At 46.1% G+C, this 14,775-nt stretch overlaps 5 protein-coding genes across 5 annotated transcripts; 3 read left to right on the top strand and 2 right to left on the bottom strand.

The window, feature by feature from the left end:
* Positions 1-244: 244 nt before the first annotated feature.
* On the top strand, positions 245-1,592 carry VTP01DRAFT_7708 (uncharacterized protein; the record flags this gene model as incomplete). Its single annotated transcript, XM_069386749.1, has 2 exons — positions 245-449; positions 511-1,592. The coding sequence occupies 2 exons, from the start codon at positions 245-247 to the stop codon at positions 1,590-1,592; spliced, it is 1,287 nt and encodes a 428-aa protein (XP_069242173.1).
* A 1,041-nt stretch (positions 1,593-2,633) lies between these two features.
* On the top strand, positions 2,634-5,025 carry VTP01DRAFT_7707 (uncharacterized protein; the record flags this gene model as incomplete). Its single annotated transcript, XM_069386748.1, has 9 exons — positions 2,634-2,648; positions 2,768-2,858; positions 2,916-2,995; positions 3,063-3,212; positions 3,272-3,336; positions 3,391-4,309; positions 4,373-4,524; positions 4,583-4,689; positions 4,748-5,025. 9 exons carry the CDS (start codon positions 2,634-2,636, stop codon positions 5,023-5,025), a joined length of 1,857 nt encoding a protein of 618 aa, XP_069242172.1.
* A 190-nt stretch (positions 5,026-5,215) lies between these two features.
* Positions 5,216-6,604, bottom strand: VTP01DRAFT_7706 (uncharacterized protein; the record flags this gene model as incomplete). The annotated part of the gene is made up of 3 exons (XM_069386747.1): positions 5,216-5,377; positions 5,445-6,098; positions 6,158-6,604. The coding sequence occupies 3 exons, from the start codon at positions 6,602-6,604 to the stop codon at positions 5,216-5,218; spliced, it is 1,263 nt and encodes a 420-aa protein (XP_069242171.1).
* Positions 6,605-8,145: 1,541 nt separating this feature from the next.
* On the bottom strand, positions 8,146-10,718 carry VTP01DRAFT_7705 (uncharacterized protein; the record flags this gene model as incomplete). The annotated part of the gene is made up of 11 exons (XM_069386746.1): positions 8,146-8,362; positions 8,425-8,531; positions 8,597-8,737; positions 8,797-8,959; positions 9,032-9,089; positions 9,158-9,182; positions 9,258-9,353; positions 9,402-9,641; positions 9,691-9,720; positions 9,795-9,910; positions 10,400-10,718. 11 exons carry the CDS (start codon positions 10,716-10,718, stop codon positions 8,146-8,148), a joined length of 1,512 nt encoding a protein of 503 aa, XP_069242170.1.
* A 1,713-nt stretch (positions 10,719-12,431) lies between these two features.
* Positions 12,432-14,756, top strand: VTP01DRAFT_7704 (uncharacterized protein; the record flags this gene model as incomplete). The annotated part of the gene is made up of 7 exons (XM_069386745.1): positions 12,432-12,600; positions 12,677-12,821; positions 12,886-13,030; positions 13,105-13,122; positions 13,195-13,812; positions 13,876-14,065; positions 14,134-14,756. The coding sequence occupies 7 exons, from the start codon at positions 12,432-12,434 to the stop codon at positions 14,754-14,756; spliced, it is 1,908 nt and encodes a 635-aa protein (XP_069242169.1).
* Between the last annotated feature and the right edge of the window lie 19 nt (positions 14,757-14,775).

The raw sequence follows: 14,775 nt of genomic DNA, 5'->3' as shown, positions 1-14,775 counted from the left end.
AGTAAAAGCAATAGATTTTAACAAATGGAAAGGTCTTTTTTCCCTAAAGGAGAAAAGTTACTTAAAGCGGTATGATGGCTTTCGCAGAGGGCGGTCGGTGCACGGCTGGTTTCACCAAGAAGACGGAGAAAAACTCAATTTTGACAACCTGTAAAAAAAGCATGTGAGGATTGACGTTTGTCCAGACCACCGACAGCCCGCCTGAAATTTTTTTGGCTATTGTTTCTCTGTTGTTCTTCCAGCAATGCCTGTGTCCGTTCCCTTCATTTTGGGAGGCAAGCAGCTTTCAATCGAGCTCGCCGAGCCGATCGTGTACCTGCGAGGTACTCCGGACAACCCGACGACACACGTCTTGCGAGGAGAGGTCGTACTAGTGCTGTCAAAGCCAATGACGGCCTCGTCTGTAACCGTCAAGCTTGTCGGTAAATCGCACATGCTGTGGCCCGAAGGTAACCCGGACAGAAAGTACCTTCTGGCGTCAATTAGATATTAACGATCAAATCATTGCAGGAATCGGTGCCCGAGGAACAAAAACATTCCATGAGAAGACTATCCACGAGCAAAATTTGATCCTGCATACATTTTCGGACGACAGTGTAGACAAGGTGATCCGACCCGGTCTGCATCGCTGGCCATTCGAGTTCCTCATGTCAAATCGATTGGTCGAGACCATCGAAGACGAATTAGCCAAAGTTTTCTATTACATCTCAGCAACTGTACATCGACCAGGCATGAGTGTCGCCAATTTGCGTGCCCGCAGGGACATTTTGCTGCTTCGGACCTTGACGTGGTCTGATTCGGCTCTCTCGACGAATTCTCTGCCATCGACGTCCATAATATCCGAGAGGAAGCTGGATTCGTGTGACTGCAATATTTGCATCGAGAAGTCCATCATGTCTTCAGGCACGCAGCTACCCATCGCAATAACACTCGAGCCGCACATCAAGCATCTACATCTGGAGTGCGTTACCGCGATACTTACCGAACAACGAGTATACCGACTCCCAGAATTCAATGCTCGCCGTGCAGAGGCTATCGATTACAAACTCAGGCTCTTGTCTGTCAACAGCCTGGCTGACCCAGAACTTGTGGAAGAGCACCTTTTACCAGCGTCGGACGTTCCTCTCGAGCGATTGAAACAAGCACTAAATACGAAGAATGCCCATATACCACTAAACGCTAATCCTTTCCAGTATCGATTCATACTTGATCTTCCAAACTGCGTCGTTCTGAACCACACGAGCACCTTCCATGAAATAGATCTTCGGCATTACCTCAAGCTGCAGATTGAGCTGTCTGCGCCGGGAAAGAAGCAGAGAGATGTGATCCGTCTCGAAACACCCGTCACTATCCTGGACTGCAGACTCAAGGAGGACTATGCAACGCTGCCAACTTATGAGGAAGCCTTGTCGGATATTAAGCTCGATGACCAAGAGGACACGAAACCTCACGGGTTCTTTGCATGCCCTTGCTATCTGGAATTCAAGAAAAAGCGGCGCTGCGGACGGCAAGAGTGGATGATGATACGTCAGCGGAACATGCACGACGTGGCCCCTCCTCCGCCGTATGAGCAACTTAACCAAAAAGTATGATCAGCTAAATCACCTTTCTCGTATACACATATATTATTACACAAAGCAGCACACGCCTCACCCATTCACTGTTCACACCCACACATCCTTTCATTCATCATTGTACTGTTACATTAGCTATTCTTGATTTCGTTCCACCTTTCCATTACCTTTATTGTATTCTATTTACCTATCTAATGCCAAAATTTTCACCGTTTCATTTAAAGAAAACGTTCTGTATTAGAAACTAAGGCCTCAGTGACTATGAAAAGGGTGGTGCATGGTTCGACAAGTTAAGCGAGAACTGCTAGGGACGGTGTTGCTGTCTTTATGCTCAACAATCCAACAACCTGGCTTGCTCCTAATTGACTCGTCTACGGAATCAATCTTTGCATACGCAAAAGCACGGCGATCAGGATGAGGATACGTCGCTAGCAGATTCACGAGATGTGCAAAGAAGGACGTTACGAGAGCCAGGCAAGATACGCAAACTATCCATTTATCACACTGCCCAGGGTCAGAAAGCGCAAAGATAGGTCCGTGGAGAGAGCAAAGAAAGAGGAAAATCAATGCAGCCATCCAGCTTGTGGGAACCACGGCGCATGGCAAACCGTCTCTCAATCACAGTAGCTGATCTGTGACTGTCGGCGGCAGGTCGGCGGGTATAAAAGCTTTTGCAAGAATTTTTGACGACCTTTTTCTTCTCTGCTGTTCATGAGGCGGCAGCTGCTAACACACCACTGTTCTGTCTGAGTTTCAACTACCGCTGTTGTCGAATAACATTTCTTTTACTCTGTACCTGAACTTCTACTTTTTTTTCTCTTCATACCCCACCTCTTTCCACAGAAAGGAAAAAAACTTATTCTGATCTTTGTGGAAAGTTGGAAAAGTTTATCTGTTTCCTTAATCCACGTCTTTCCTTAATCCACGTCTGCAACACATTTGCTTTTCGCTCCCTCCCCCTCCGCCCGCCCTCAACCGGAAACAATTCTATTTACACTGGTCGGTGTCTGAAACCCGCTGGCTTGATACGCATAATCTTTGGACATATTCTTAACTACCATGGTCAACAACGAGGTAAGCACTTTTCTTTTTGTGCCTGCCCCTGCGCATTCTATACGCTGCAACGTCGAATGCGGTGTCAGAAAGGACGTGTCAGTTTCCTAAATCTTTAACCTTGGCATCGCGTATATTAGGACATTTGTGTTGTTTGCGAAAGAGAACCGAAGAAACGTAATCCCATCCTGTTCTGTGACGGGGAAGGATGCGATATGCCGGTACACAAAGGTTTGTTTCTGATGCCACGAGTGATATAGACTGGTAGCTAACGTATACGCACAAAAGAGTGCCACGGTGTGGACGAAATACCAGAAGGCGAATGGTTCTGTGTCCGCTGTGAGACGAAACGAAAGAATCAACCGGTGGTAAGAAAAAAAAATAAATGTCAAAAATTCATCGTTTTCCCTTTCTTTACTCACGTGGTCGCATCAGAATACCGTGTGCTGCCCGACTCAAACAGGTGCTCTGAAGCCTACCACGCATGAAGGTGATTTCATACATATCGTATGTGCAAAGTGGAACCCTGCCATTGATCACAACAAGGAACCGTACGAGTTTGACCGCGTTCAACTTGGAGCATATGTAAAGAAACTAGAGTGCATGAATCGTGTCGTCGATCGTGTAACCAATGATCCAATTAGGAATGTCATGTTTGTAGACGCAAGGAAGGCATTTGTATCGGATGCTCTGAACCCGCTTGCAAAAGGTAAGTACGCTTCTAGTCTAGTCTGTGAAATTGTAGATATTAAAAGTTACATAGGTATTTCCATGTTACTTGCGCGATCAACTCTGGGTTGATACCTGCTACAAAGCTGAATTCGGATAATTTCACTTTTGCCTGCAATGAACATCGAAGCGAGGACCAAATGGCCTCTCGTCCGCGTGCTGCCAGACGAAGACTTGTAAAGAAAGAAATGCTCCACTCAAGTGATGAAGACGAGGATGACAATGACGATGAGGACGATACGGAGGATGATGAGGACAAAGACGACGATGAAGACGTTGACGAAGATACGGTCATGGAAGACGCGTCTGACAATGAGGTCCCAAAGAAGAGAAATTCACAAAGACGGAACAGCCGACGAAGTGCTAGTAAACTTGGTGTAAAGCGAAGGTCTACCGCGTCGCATGGTTCCAAAACTGGACCGCTCAAACTGTTTTTGAGTGATCAAAGCGATACCGATGAGGAGCAGAAACGCACGGACAAACAGCCGCGCGCATCCATCAAGGAGGAAGAAAAGACAGGCAAGCCGGAATCCATTACCGAGCCGTCAGCACCTACAGCACCGGCTGCTGCTGCTGCTGCTGCTGCTGTAACACCAGCAACGTCGTCTCCTTTGTCTTTTCGAGAACGTATGGAAGCCAAGCGCAAAAAGGCAAAGCAAGCAGCTGAAGAACCAGCGGCCGCGGTGCCAATCCCAGATAAACCAGTCTCTGGACCTCCTCCAGTTGCTAAAGTCCCTGCTCCTGCTGCATCAAATAGTTCTTCAAAGCACTCACCATCCATGCAACAACCCACACCACCAATGCAAACAGCCCCCACTGTAAATAAGCAAAAGTTGCCGAACAGAGCACATCTAGCCCCGAACCAACGACCTACAAATACCCTGAATGGCAGCGGCCTCAAACGACCGAGCGCATCTGCTGCAGCAACACCAGTCATTAAAGATTTCGATCAGGTAGCGTTTCCATAGCTTGAAGCCGCCTATCTTCCTGTGCACTGATTCGCACACACGATCTAGATCACACGTGATTTGCTTGACGGTGCAGAGCAGCGATGGGGCACCTCTGCCGCGTCGTTGAATACCCCTCAAACACCCACCACGCCGCACCAACCATTTGCATTCAATGGACCCGATCGTCGACCTCCACCTCAGCATATGTACAATGCAGGGTAAGTATGCATTCAGTCCGTTTGTGCAACCAGCTTTGATTAACAACAGGTATTACAGTCCAAGAAGGTCAATCGAAGGCGGTCCCGGCGGCGATTTCACCGAGTATCAGAAAACCATCATGCGTAACAAGCTTTACGAGATGGTCGATGAAGTATTTGCACATCGTAAGTACACTAAAGAATGTAGCTTTGGCTGCAAACGTTGCTCAACAGCGGAAAATAGGAGGAGGCCCAAATATGGAAGCGTTGCAATCTCGATTACAAGTGGCGAATCAAGAAGTCAATAGGTTAAGAGAAGATATGCGTCGCATGCAAGAGTTCAAACGCACAGTGGCCGAAGTGTTTGTCGGACTGAATGTGCAGGTACCGAGTGGACTACCCGCATCAACAGAACGTATCGAGGAATATGTCAACGAACTGCGATCAATGATTGCACGGACAGGACCGGTTAATCCTCGTGACCAGGAACAAATCTTGGACTATGTAAAGAAGATTGTATAGCAAGCACCCCTCTTCTCTCTATAGTTATCGTCAACAATGAAAAGGATAAAATAGCATGTACTGCCACGATTTGGAAGGAATCGTTTGTCTTTTTCCATCTAAAATCGATGGTATCCTCGAGGAAGAGTAGTGGTCGTTAGAGAGTTAGAGTTTATTCTTGCTGAGCATAGAAGGCAGGTTCTTTCTTTTTTTACGAGTTGGTGGCGGCGGTAGGAGGACTGTTATTATTATTATTATTGCTGCTGCTGGTGGTGGTATTAGTAGTGTTGTCACTGTTGTTATCGTTGTTGTTATTTGATAATGGTCCTTTTTCGGCCTGCTTTTCAAAAATCAGAGAACGTAGTACTCGGTTCTAAAAAAGATGCGGTTAGTTGAAATTGTCCCACATAGTGGATGTAACATTTGCGACGGAAACTCACCTCGACTTGAAGCTCGTGAATCTTTTTTGAAAATTCGTTTGATTCGTCAATATGCGTACTCCAAAGACGTTTGTATTGTTCGGATAACTGGTGGTAAGATCTTTTAAGTGCTTGTAATTCAGAATACTCTTGCGCCTCTGTGTTCTCGGTGTGTGGGTAACTTATAATCGGGTAATGTTGTTGTTGCTTTTGCTGCTGCGGTAACGGTAGTACAATTCTACGCGGACTGTCTGGCGGTGCAGGCGGGGGAGAAGGTATACTGCTCGTTGACGTTGGAGCGGAGGAAATGCCTGGGCGCGAGGGACTTGCTGCTGCTGCTGCTGCTGCTGCTGCTGCTGCAATAGCTGCAGTGTTACTAATCGCAGACAAAGGAGGTGATGATGAGTTCAGCGGGTCACTGTTATTATTGCTAAAAGTAGTAGTAGGAGTGGAAGCATCGTTGGTGCTGCCGTGATTTGCAACGCTGCCTTGCCTACTAGTCCGTCTAAAATTGCAAGCGGAACCGTTTTCAGTGCGTCTGTGTCTGTTCAGGGCATCCAAGCGAGAAAATGTACGGTGGCAATCGGGGCAGGCAAAAGGTCGTTCGCCCGTGTGTAATTTTTGATGCCTCTTGAGATCATGCTGACGACGGAAACTGCTGTGACATACACCGCACTGGAGCACTTGTTAGTACGAGAGAACCTGCGTAGGTTTTGCTGTTGATTCTGTCTTACCGTATATGGGCGATACTCCGAATGCGTTGCTTGGTGAGATTTAAGGTTATGTGCTCTGCTGAATCTTTGCCCGCATTCTGTGCATTTGAATGGCTTGGGTACTCTCTCGGATGTCTTGCCGCGGGGCTCTGTGAACAGGGCTCTGAGTGAAAAGGAAGAGTAAACTCCTCCTGGTATGCGGGCTGATGATGATTCAGCACTTTGTGGCGTTGCAGGGCTAATAGGCGTCGGAAGAGTGGGCGTACAAAGCGGATGGAAGGTGTTGATGGATAAGCCCTCTATCGATGAGAATGGTCGTTTCGTGGGCGTTGTGCTAGGCGATCCATTCAGCAATGATGATATGGAAGACGACCGGTTCACGGGAGCCGTTGGTTCGCTTGGTGTGCCTTGTGGCGAAGCAGGCGGCGGCGGCAGCTGCGGGGACGCAGCAGGTACTGGACTGCTCATGAATGAGGAAACAGGAGTGACGTGTGAATGACCAAAGCTTGACTTGGCAAAGAGTCCAGGACTCTCAAAAGGAAAGTGTAAAGTGAAAGAAGTGAAAAAGAAAACAAGGAAAAAGGACCCGTAAAAGAAGGAAAGAGAAAAAAATGAGTTATCCCGTACGTTGAACTGATTGTACTCCCTTGCGCCTCATCGAGCACGAGTTATACAAGCTGCGCCTGTGGCTGGTCTCACAAAATCCCCCAAACGGTTCTAAAGTGCTCGCGCTTTGACTTTTTGATCGATCCAGCGACCCACAGCCATCGGCTCTCTTATTTTAGTGGCGATAGCGCTATGGCATATTTAGATACAACATACGTAAGCCCTCACACGTCTTCATCACCTTCAGGATCGGCCCTGAGCATGAGTCCTAGGTATCAGGCAGCATAAATGTAATCTCAATATATCACGTTGCGGCCCATCCCTGGCTTTTTTCCATGCTCCGTTGTGTTTTTGTCAGCCCACCTGCCTGGAGAATGATGATTTATTTTCGTATTCTCGTTTCAGAGTACGTATTTCCTGAGAACGACTAAACGTAAACTCCCAACTCGTGCTCTCAGGTGGCATTTCCAAAAGCTTGGCAAAGCTCAAGGGAGCAGGAGGGTTCGCTTGTCCTACTTCAATGAAAGTAAGGAATGCCCTTATTTTAAAGGACATCGATGCCTTGTCGATCGCACACAACAGCCTCCCAAAAAGAGAGACCTGAACCAGACCGGATTGCATTTTTCTTTGGACGTATGGTGCTAAGCAAAAAGCTAAAAACTCTAACATTAAAGGGTTCATATTTATTTTTACACCTGCGGGCTCAGACTTTATGCAGAAAAATGTTTGTCCGGAATCGCGCGCCCCCTGCATAAAACTTACCTTCTTGCTTCGATAAACCATGCAACTCTTTGTTTTGACAAGAACGCAGGAAGGACGGATTTGAGTGGCGCAAAAAAGGTTAGTTGTTTTCCCCCAACCCGTCTCCTTACTACGTTGCGGCAGATTTTCGCCAAAGCGACATTGTTAATGCGCAGCTCCGGGATTCTTTGGCAAACTTGGTGCTTTTTTAGACGTGCTGTAATCACTCACGCACGGCTCCAAATCGGTCCCACTTGTATCGCGGTTGGGCCTGCCATAAACATCAACAACCACTGGACATATCGCCCCTAAATACATTCCACATTTGACATAATTATTTACATCCTTGTTGCACCAAATGCAAGGGCATCGAAAGGAGATCTTATACTCATGGTTGCCTTAAGACTATTTAACAATTCTCGTATCAAGAAAGCTTTCTGTTCAGTTAACTCCTTGATTTTTTTGATTCTACTATATAGGACGACACGCTGAATCGCGTAGATATGCCTATCCTGTTGCAAAGCAGCATGCTGTACGTGGGTCCCTGTTTTAAATGGAATACGTGTCTCCAGGTGAAGGAGCAGTGACCAACAAAATATGATGGCAAACCTTACAGATGATGCAGTGGCTTTAGAGAATATAGAAATCGGGGCATGTAACATTTATGCTCTTTCGCAGCTACTGATTATGATCGGCGCAACCTGATGCTTGGCTGATGCCTTGTGGCGTTTCCACTCGGAAGCCGAAAGCTCGATGTCGTTGCTACTTAATATTTGCAAGTCAATCTTGCGACCACATGCATTCTGCGCCGCCTGTAAGCCAAACTTGCTTTCGTTCCACGCCCTCGCGACTTTGCTTGCTTTACTCTGAAGCTCGCCTCTAAATTGTAATTGTTTAAACCATCCATTTTTCTCCCTGAAACGTATATATGCAATACTTACGGATTAAGATCAACTCGCTCTCTTACATCCCGAAAGAGTATCTTGAATATCGGGTCCATCATACAATAGCAGCTGATTTCGCTACTTTCTGCACGGTCACTTCCCAGCTATCCGCATTCCGTATGCTACGAGAGAGAAAAAATAACGAGTAAGCTGAGAATCTGTGGTAGACTCCTTCTCCACCGTAAATGTACTCATATATATCGAGAATCCGGAAAAGTGGGCTGTCCATTATTGTCTTCAGCACGATGAGCTTCTGGGTTGCAATGTGTCTAAGGGCTTCTCTTGGATTCGGTGGATTGCGTTGTAATGGCTAAATGGCTGTTAATACCCATATTTTTACAGGCAGCCAAAGAGTTTTCCCGCACATACCTCGCAGATGCTGTCAATAATCTCCTTGTGTTCTTCACAGTGTGGACGCGAATCCATCAGCTTTTTTCGCGTGCATAGTGTCCAAAAGGAAGGCTCAAAACACGGCTGAAAGACTTTGGTAACCTTTTTGTCCATCGTGGTCACAATTTTCGAAAGAGCAAGTCTACAAACGAGCATTTATGAGTATGTGAGTATGTGAGATATCGATGCACACATCCTCTTCAGCGATGCTTACTTCAGCGCACATTCCGCCTCAAAGTTGAGATGCTCAAAGTTCGCAAGCAAGACGTACGCTATTTCGTTCAGTTTCTCGACGTTGCTTGATGTGTCTCAGGAAGTTGTATGTGGTTTCCAATGTCACTAGGTGTGTTGGTATACTGCAAGAGCTGTTAATTTTAGTTGCCAATGGAACATCTTACAAATACCTTGCTGAAAATCCATTTAAAAAGTGCACGCCTTACACTGTCGGGCACTTCCTCGTCATCCTGGTAAGCTGTAGACACATCACTGATATCCGCATTAGCCGATTCTGGAAAAATATTGTCGTTGGTCCTCTCCTATAATGCAGTTAGTTGCACGTCTGCACTTTTGCTTTCGGTGCTTACCACGGCCGATGAGGATTCTCTTGGTAGATTTGGATCGCTCTGACCGCCGTAAACTATGTAGTTATACAGCGACCATTGCGTGGGTTGATCGTCCTTGCCCGAATGTGACGCGTTGGTGTCTTGTCCAGGCAGCGTCCCTTGTTCATTTACATTGTCTGCCTCGCCGTTTTTGGCACATTCCTCGCCATTGTCTCCATTGTCTCCGCTAATTTCGCCTATTTTGCGCTTCTTCTTTGCGTACTATCATAAAAAGATTCAGCTTTACAATACCTGTATTTATATTACAAACATTACCCATACTACGTTTCATGTGATCGATCTATGGTTCGTCGAAGAGTATATCTGACGTGAATGTCAAGGATGTAGTTCGCATGGAAGAGCTGATAACTTTACCACTCCATTTCGCATAATAATGACGCTGTTATTATGCACTGTAACACCGTCCCTAGCATTGAATCGACTGGTGCTACTGCCCGCCTCGCTTTTGGTCGCGTCATATACGAGCGCAGCTGTCCGTCAGTGAGCTAAGTAATAGAGTCTTTTAGTGTAAGTGGGCTATGGCTGGTCTCTTTTGAATATACATGGGAATTCGCTTTCAAGTCATTAATGACCTGCTTTTGCCTTCTCGAGAATTTGACTGGTGCAACGCCTAAGCTAGGTCACCATGGAACTTAGCAATTGTGGCATGGAGAGTCTTTAAAGAGCAACGAGGGGTCAACAGCGGATACAGTCCAAGGAAGAGGAAAAAGAGTTGATGATATAAGTGCAACAATTTATCACCAATTGTCCTGCTGTTTCCGCGGCTGAATCTTCCCTGCATTATGTGGTTAATCGTTGCTCCGACAGCCATGGAAAAAAAGACATTACGCGGACAATGTCATGCTTGCATTTCCACAGGTTTTAAAGGTTCACTTTTCAACAGGGTTGTTGAAAAAGAGTTCACGACGTTCGGTTGCAGATTCCATGCGAGATAGATACAATAGAAACGTGTTCCAGACCGGTTGCCCACCACTGCAGCGGGTTTGACGGCATCCACTCTAAAGAAGTCTTATCGGCATCGTTTCTTTCATTGCACTGCTTCTGGGACTTGATCGATATAACGAAGATGATGTCAGGACTCCCTTGAATGAAGGACTTTGTGAAGGCAAGGCCTTGTCCTGCCCTGACCCTTGTTTCTTGGCTTGATAGCTGTCCTTGGCTATGACGCCAGTCTCTACAGCGTGGTGGCATACTCTCTCTCATTCCAGATGAGATTTTGTGTGTCGTTGCCTGTGCCTTGGCCGCCAGCAACGGCTTGTTCGTTTTCGTCTCAATCATCACCGTGGTCCTACGAAAGGTAATGAATATTTGGAAGGGCTCCTCTCCCGCTAATTATGCTAATATATCTGCTATTAGAAATGCGAATCGATAGTAAGCATACTCGCCAAATCCCGTGATTATATATGTTTAAACTGATGATATATGCTCTCTAACTCTGTGCAGAGTCAGAAGACGAAGAGTAAGCCATACAATCTTCTACTTTGACCTAATTAGTATTCCCTTCCAAGTAACTACGAATCCATGGGCCTGCTTGTGCGATTGTCACAATCCATCATTGATATCGAAACCATGAATACATCTGTCTTTCTTCCGTACCACACACTTTGCTGAAAACCTTTTCCGGTCGTCAAAACCCTTGTTTATAATAGCCAAACGTTGATATGGTTTTTGAAAAAACATAAATTGCCGCTAATACGCTCCAACCTTTTGAACAAGAACTTAGCGATACCCATCTTCATAGAAAAATTGGTTATCCATTTTGAAATGTGTGTGGTGTGGTATTTTGAGTTTGTGCTGAAACGCTTACGTACATTATATAGTCCTCAGTGTGTCAAGCTTTGTGTGGAAAGACTTCCTGGTTATGCGACTTCTGCTTTGTAAGCGCATGACATTTATTTTTGGGAAACGCGAAGTTGAATTTGACAAAATGCAACGTCGATTTTCACTTGGGGGGTGGACATTACTTTACGGAAAGAGTGTATTATGGAGGCATAAGTCTATCTATTGAATTGAACGTACCATTTTTACGATTTGCCCATAAACAAACAACACCCACAATGTTTTATGTTGAAGTCATTAGTAATTTGCAGGCGAACGTCAGCACGCGAAAACCTCATGCGTGGCACAACTGCATAATCCATCGCAATTCATTAAGCGAGCGATAATACTCAACCTGACAATAGTTCAAAGCTTGATCCCCATTTCAAATCACGGTTTTAAGTCTACTGAACGCCAAGCGAACCTCAGAAATAATGTATAAGATACAACGAGCAGCTAGGTAACTATTGTTATATACGCTGACCGATAGAATCTTGTTGACAGTCTCCAGCGCTGCAAAACTATTTTGCCATGTCTTGACTTTGATTCACCATATACATAAGTGGAAACATTTTCACACACACACCATACTAATAGATTACCCGCAGAGTAAGCTCACGCTAATTAAGGTAACACAGAATCATGGATACTGACGGAAATTCGCCGAGATCGTACGTTTATGGTTTTTGATGTCCTTGGCTTACAAAGTCCAATTGAAATGTGAATCCATGAATGGCTTAACTGTACACTGGAATCGATCAGATATGGAGATAAGCATAACCAACTGCCAAATAGAGTGAAAAGATCTCTTTCAGTAAGGACAGACGGACAGGAAATTGCCAGGTGAGTGATCATTTTATACACGACAGCCGATGCACGCGACGTTCACGCAGCTTGCTTCTTGCTTGCTGGCATGAATTCGTTTGTCACTTTGCTGGCTGCGGTTCGTGTATATCCTATTTCGGGAAAAATGCTGACGACAGCGCTTGAAAACAGAAGGAAGGAAAAAAGCTCGTAGGTTCCGCCAATGAAAACGGTGCCTTAATGCACTAGCGTTTCTGTACTATTCATTTTCCTTTCCTCCTCGTCCTCCTCTCTCCCTCTCTCTCCCTCTCTTCCTCACGTACACATACGCTTTCTCTTTCTCCTCTGTCTCGACAAAAGCCCAACGGCATGTCGCAACTCCAGACTTCTCGGTCAAAGGACGATCAAGAAATCGGTTCCTTCAACTGCACAGCTTCGTCTCGGCCCAGCGACTCGGGCAAACCGCCCGTACCGCAGCACGCTTCAGAACGTTTGACAGACACTGCCGACATTGTACGCGAAGTATCAAAGAAAATAGGTAAGATAAGCAGCTTAGAAGGTTGTTCCTCTCCGTTTTGCAAAGAGACACCAATGCTCGAATCGAACTCTGGCAGGCAAGGCCCGGATCAAATGGGACGATCCAAAATCCGTCATGATCATTACAAAGCCTGGCGATGTGTCGTTGATCGGAATGACGCGAGAAATAGCGCTTTGGTTAATTAAGACTCCAAGATATGGACAACCAAGTGGATTGACGGTGTAAGACAAAAAGAAATTCATTGTGGGCCGAAATTATCAGGTGCTGATTCAGCAAATCCTGCAGTTACGTTGACGAAAAATTGAAGAACGCAAAGCGGTTTAAATACAAAAAGATTCTGTCGCTTCACCCTGAATGCGAGGATAAACTGCGGTTCTGGAATCCTGAACTGTGTTCTTTGCAGCCCAAGCTATTTGACTTCATTGTGACGGTAAAGTCTTGATATTCCGCTGACTGCGACGTTGCCGGCGAGGGAAGCTGACTGAACTTTCCAACTTCACGTAGCTCGGCGGAGATGGCACTGTAAGCCCTTTTTCAACCTTGCTTGAAGACTATGTCTTGGAAACTTAACTGCCAATTTTTTGTTTGTATTAGGTGCTATTCACATCGTGGTTATTTCAAAGCTACGTTCCTCCAGTCATTCCTTTCCACCTGGGCTCATTAGGATTTCTTACGCCTTTCGACTTTGAACGATACGACGAATATCTCACACGCGCAATGCAACAAGGTGTACGGATAAATTTACGCGGCCGGCTTAAATGTACAGTTTACCGTCGAGTACCGCATCCAGACTGTCAGAGCCCAGAAGAGGCAAAGACCATACATTTACGGAACGTGAAGCGCAACCCTATTACAGGCAAAATCACTGTAGGTGGATGGTGTCGCGGAACAAAAAAGAGCAAGCGTAAAAAGTTTGGAGAGGTCGACGGCGAGGACCTGGAAGACGACGATACGCAAGATCAAATGTCACAGCAACAGCCACCGCTGGATTCTAACTGGAACGACGAAGATGAATTTGCTGAGCATCGACAAATACCCTGCTTTACCACAGTTCCTGTAGAACAGTACCATGTCATCAACGATCTTGTGGTAGATCGCGGGCCTAGCCCTTACATGAGTCTTTTGGAACTATTTGGAGATGATAAACACCTTACAACTGTCCAGGCAGACGGCCTTGCTATATCCACGCCGACCGGCAGCACTGCCTACTCTGTAAGTCCAACTCGGATGTCATGCACCAATAAATCAGATGGTTAACAGGATTTTTGTGATAAGCTTTCTGCCGGCGGCTCACTCACTCACCCTGAAATTCATGCAACGCTTATTACTCCCATCTGTCCTCACACATTATCCTTCCGTCCGACACTTGTACCCGAATCCATGGAGCTGCGTATTTGTGTTCCTTTCAACTCCCGAAATACGGCCTGGGCTAGCTTTGATGGTCGAGGACGTGTAGAGCTTAAACGTAGGTTTTTTATGAAAATTTCCCGAATCGAATGGGGTGCACTAATTTCATTACTTGATCGATTACAGAGGGAGATCACATCAAGGTGACAGCTTCCAGATACCCATTCCCAACTGTATGCAAAGAAGATCAGGCGACCGACTGGTTCAACTCGCTGTCAGGATGTCTTCATTGGAATAGACGAGAGAGGCAAAAGTCCTTTGCTATTGTAGAGTCTAATCGTAACGGCAAAAAGAGCGCGCCTGCCACACCTGGCCGATCTTCCACACCCATTGGCCGCCGACCTTCCGGTGGAGGACTCTCCAGAAGCATGATGATGTCTACGATCAATAGTCCTACTTCTCCAACGAGCAGCCAAACGAATAACAACAGTTTTCAATCGTTATCTCGGCGGCCCTCCAGCGGCAAATCGGTTCATGCATCAGCTTCATCCGACACTCTCCACGAACAAGTATTTGGCATGTTTGGTGATGATTATACACAGGATGGAAGTCCTACCGAGGACGAGCTGGATAGCTTGTCACCGAGTTCTTTGGATGAAGATTTAAACGCTGCCTCCGAAGAAGAAGATGGAGGAGGAGGAAACAATGACTCGGGGTTCAAAGGATGGGGCGACGAAGAGATCTTACGAGCACGATATAAATCGACGATAGCCAAAGAGCTGGACCGGCTCGTCATCTCTGATCAATAAACAGATTATGCAGATCTGC

Source organism: Rhizomucor pusillus, assembly GCF_041956525.1.
Source record: "Rhizomucor pusillus strain CBS 183.67 unplaced genomic scaffold VTP01scaffold_4, whole genome shotgun sequence".
Lineage (NCBI taxonomy): Eukaryota > Fungi > Mucoromycota > Mucoromycetes > Mucorales > Lichtheimiaceae > Rhizomucor > Rhizomucor pusillus.
Note: the sequence above shows the minus strand (reverse complement) of the source record. Positions and strands in the feature narration are given on the sequence as shown.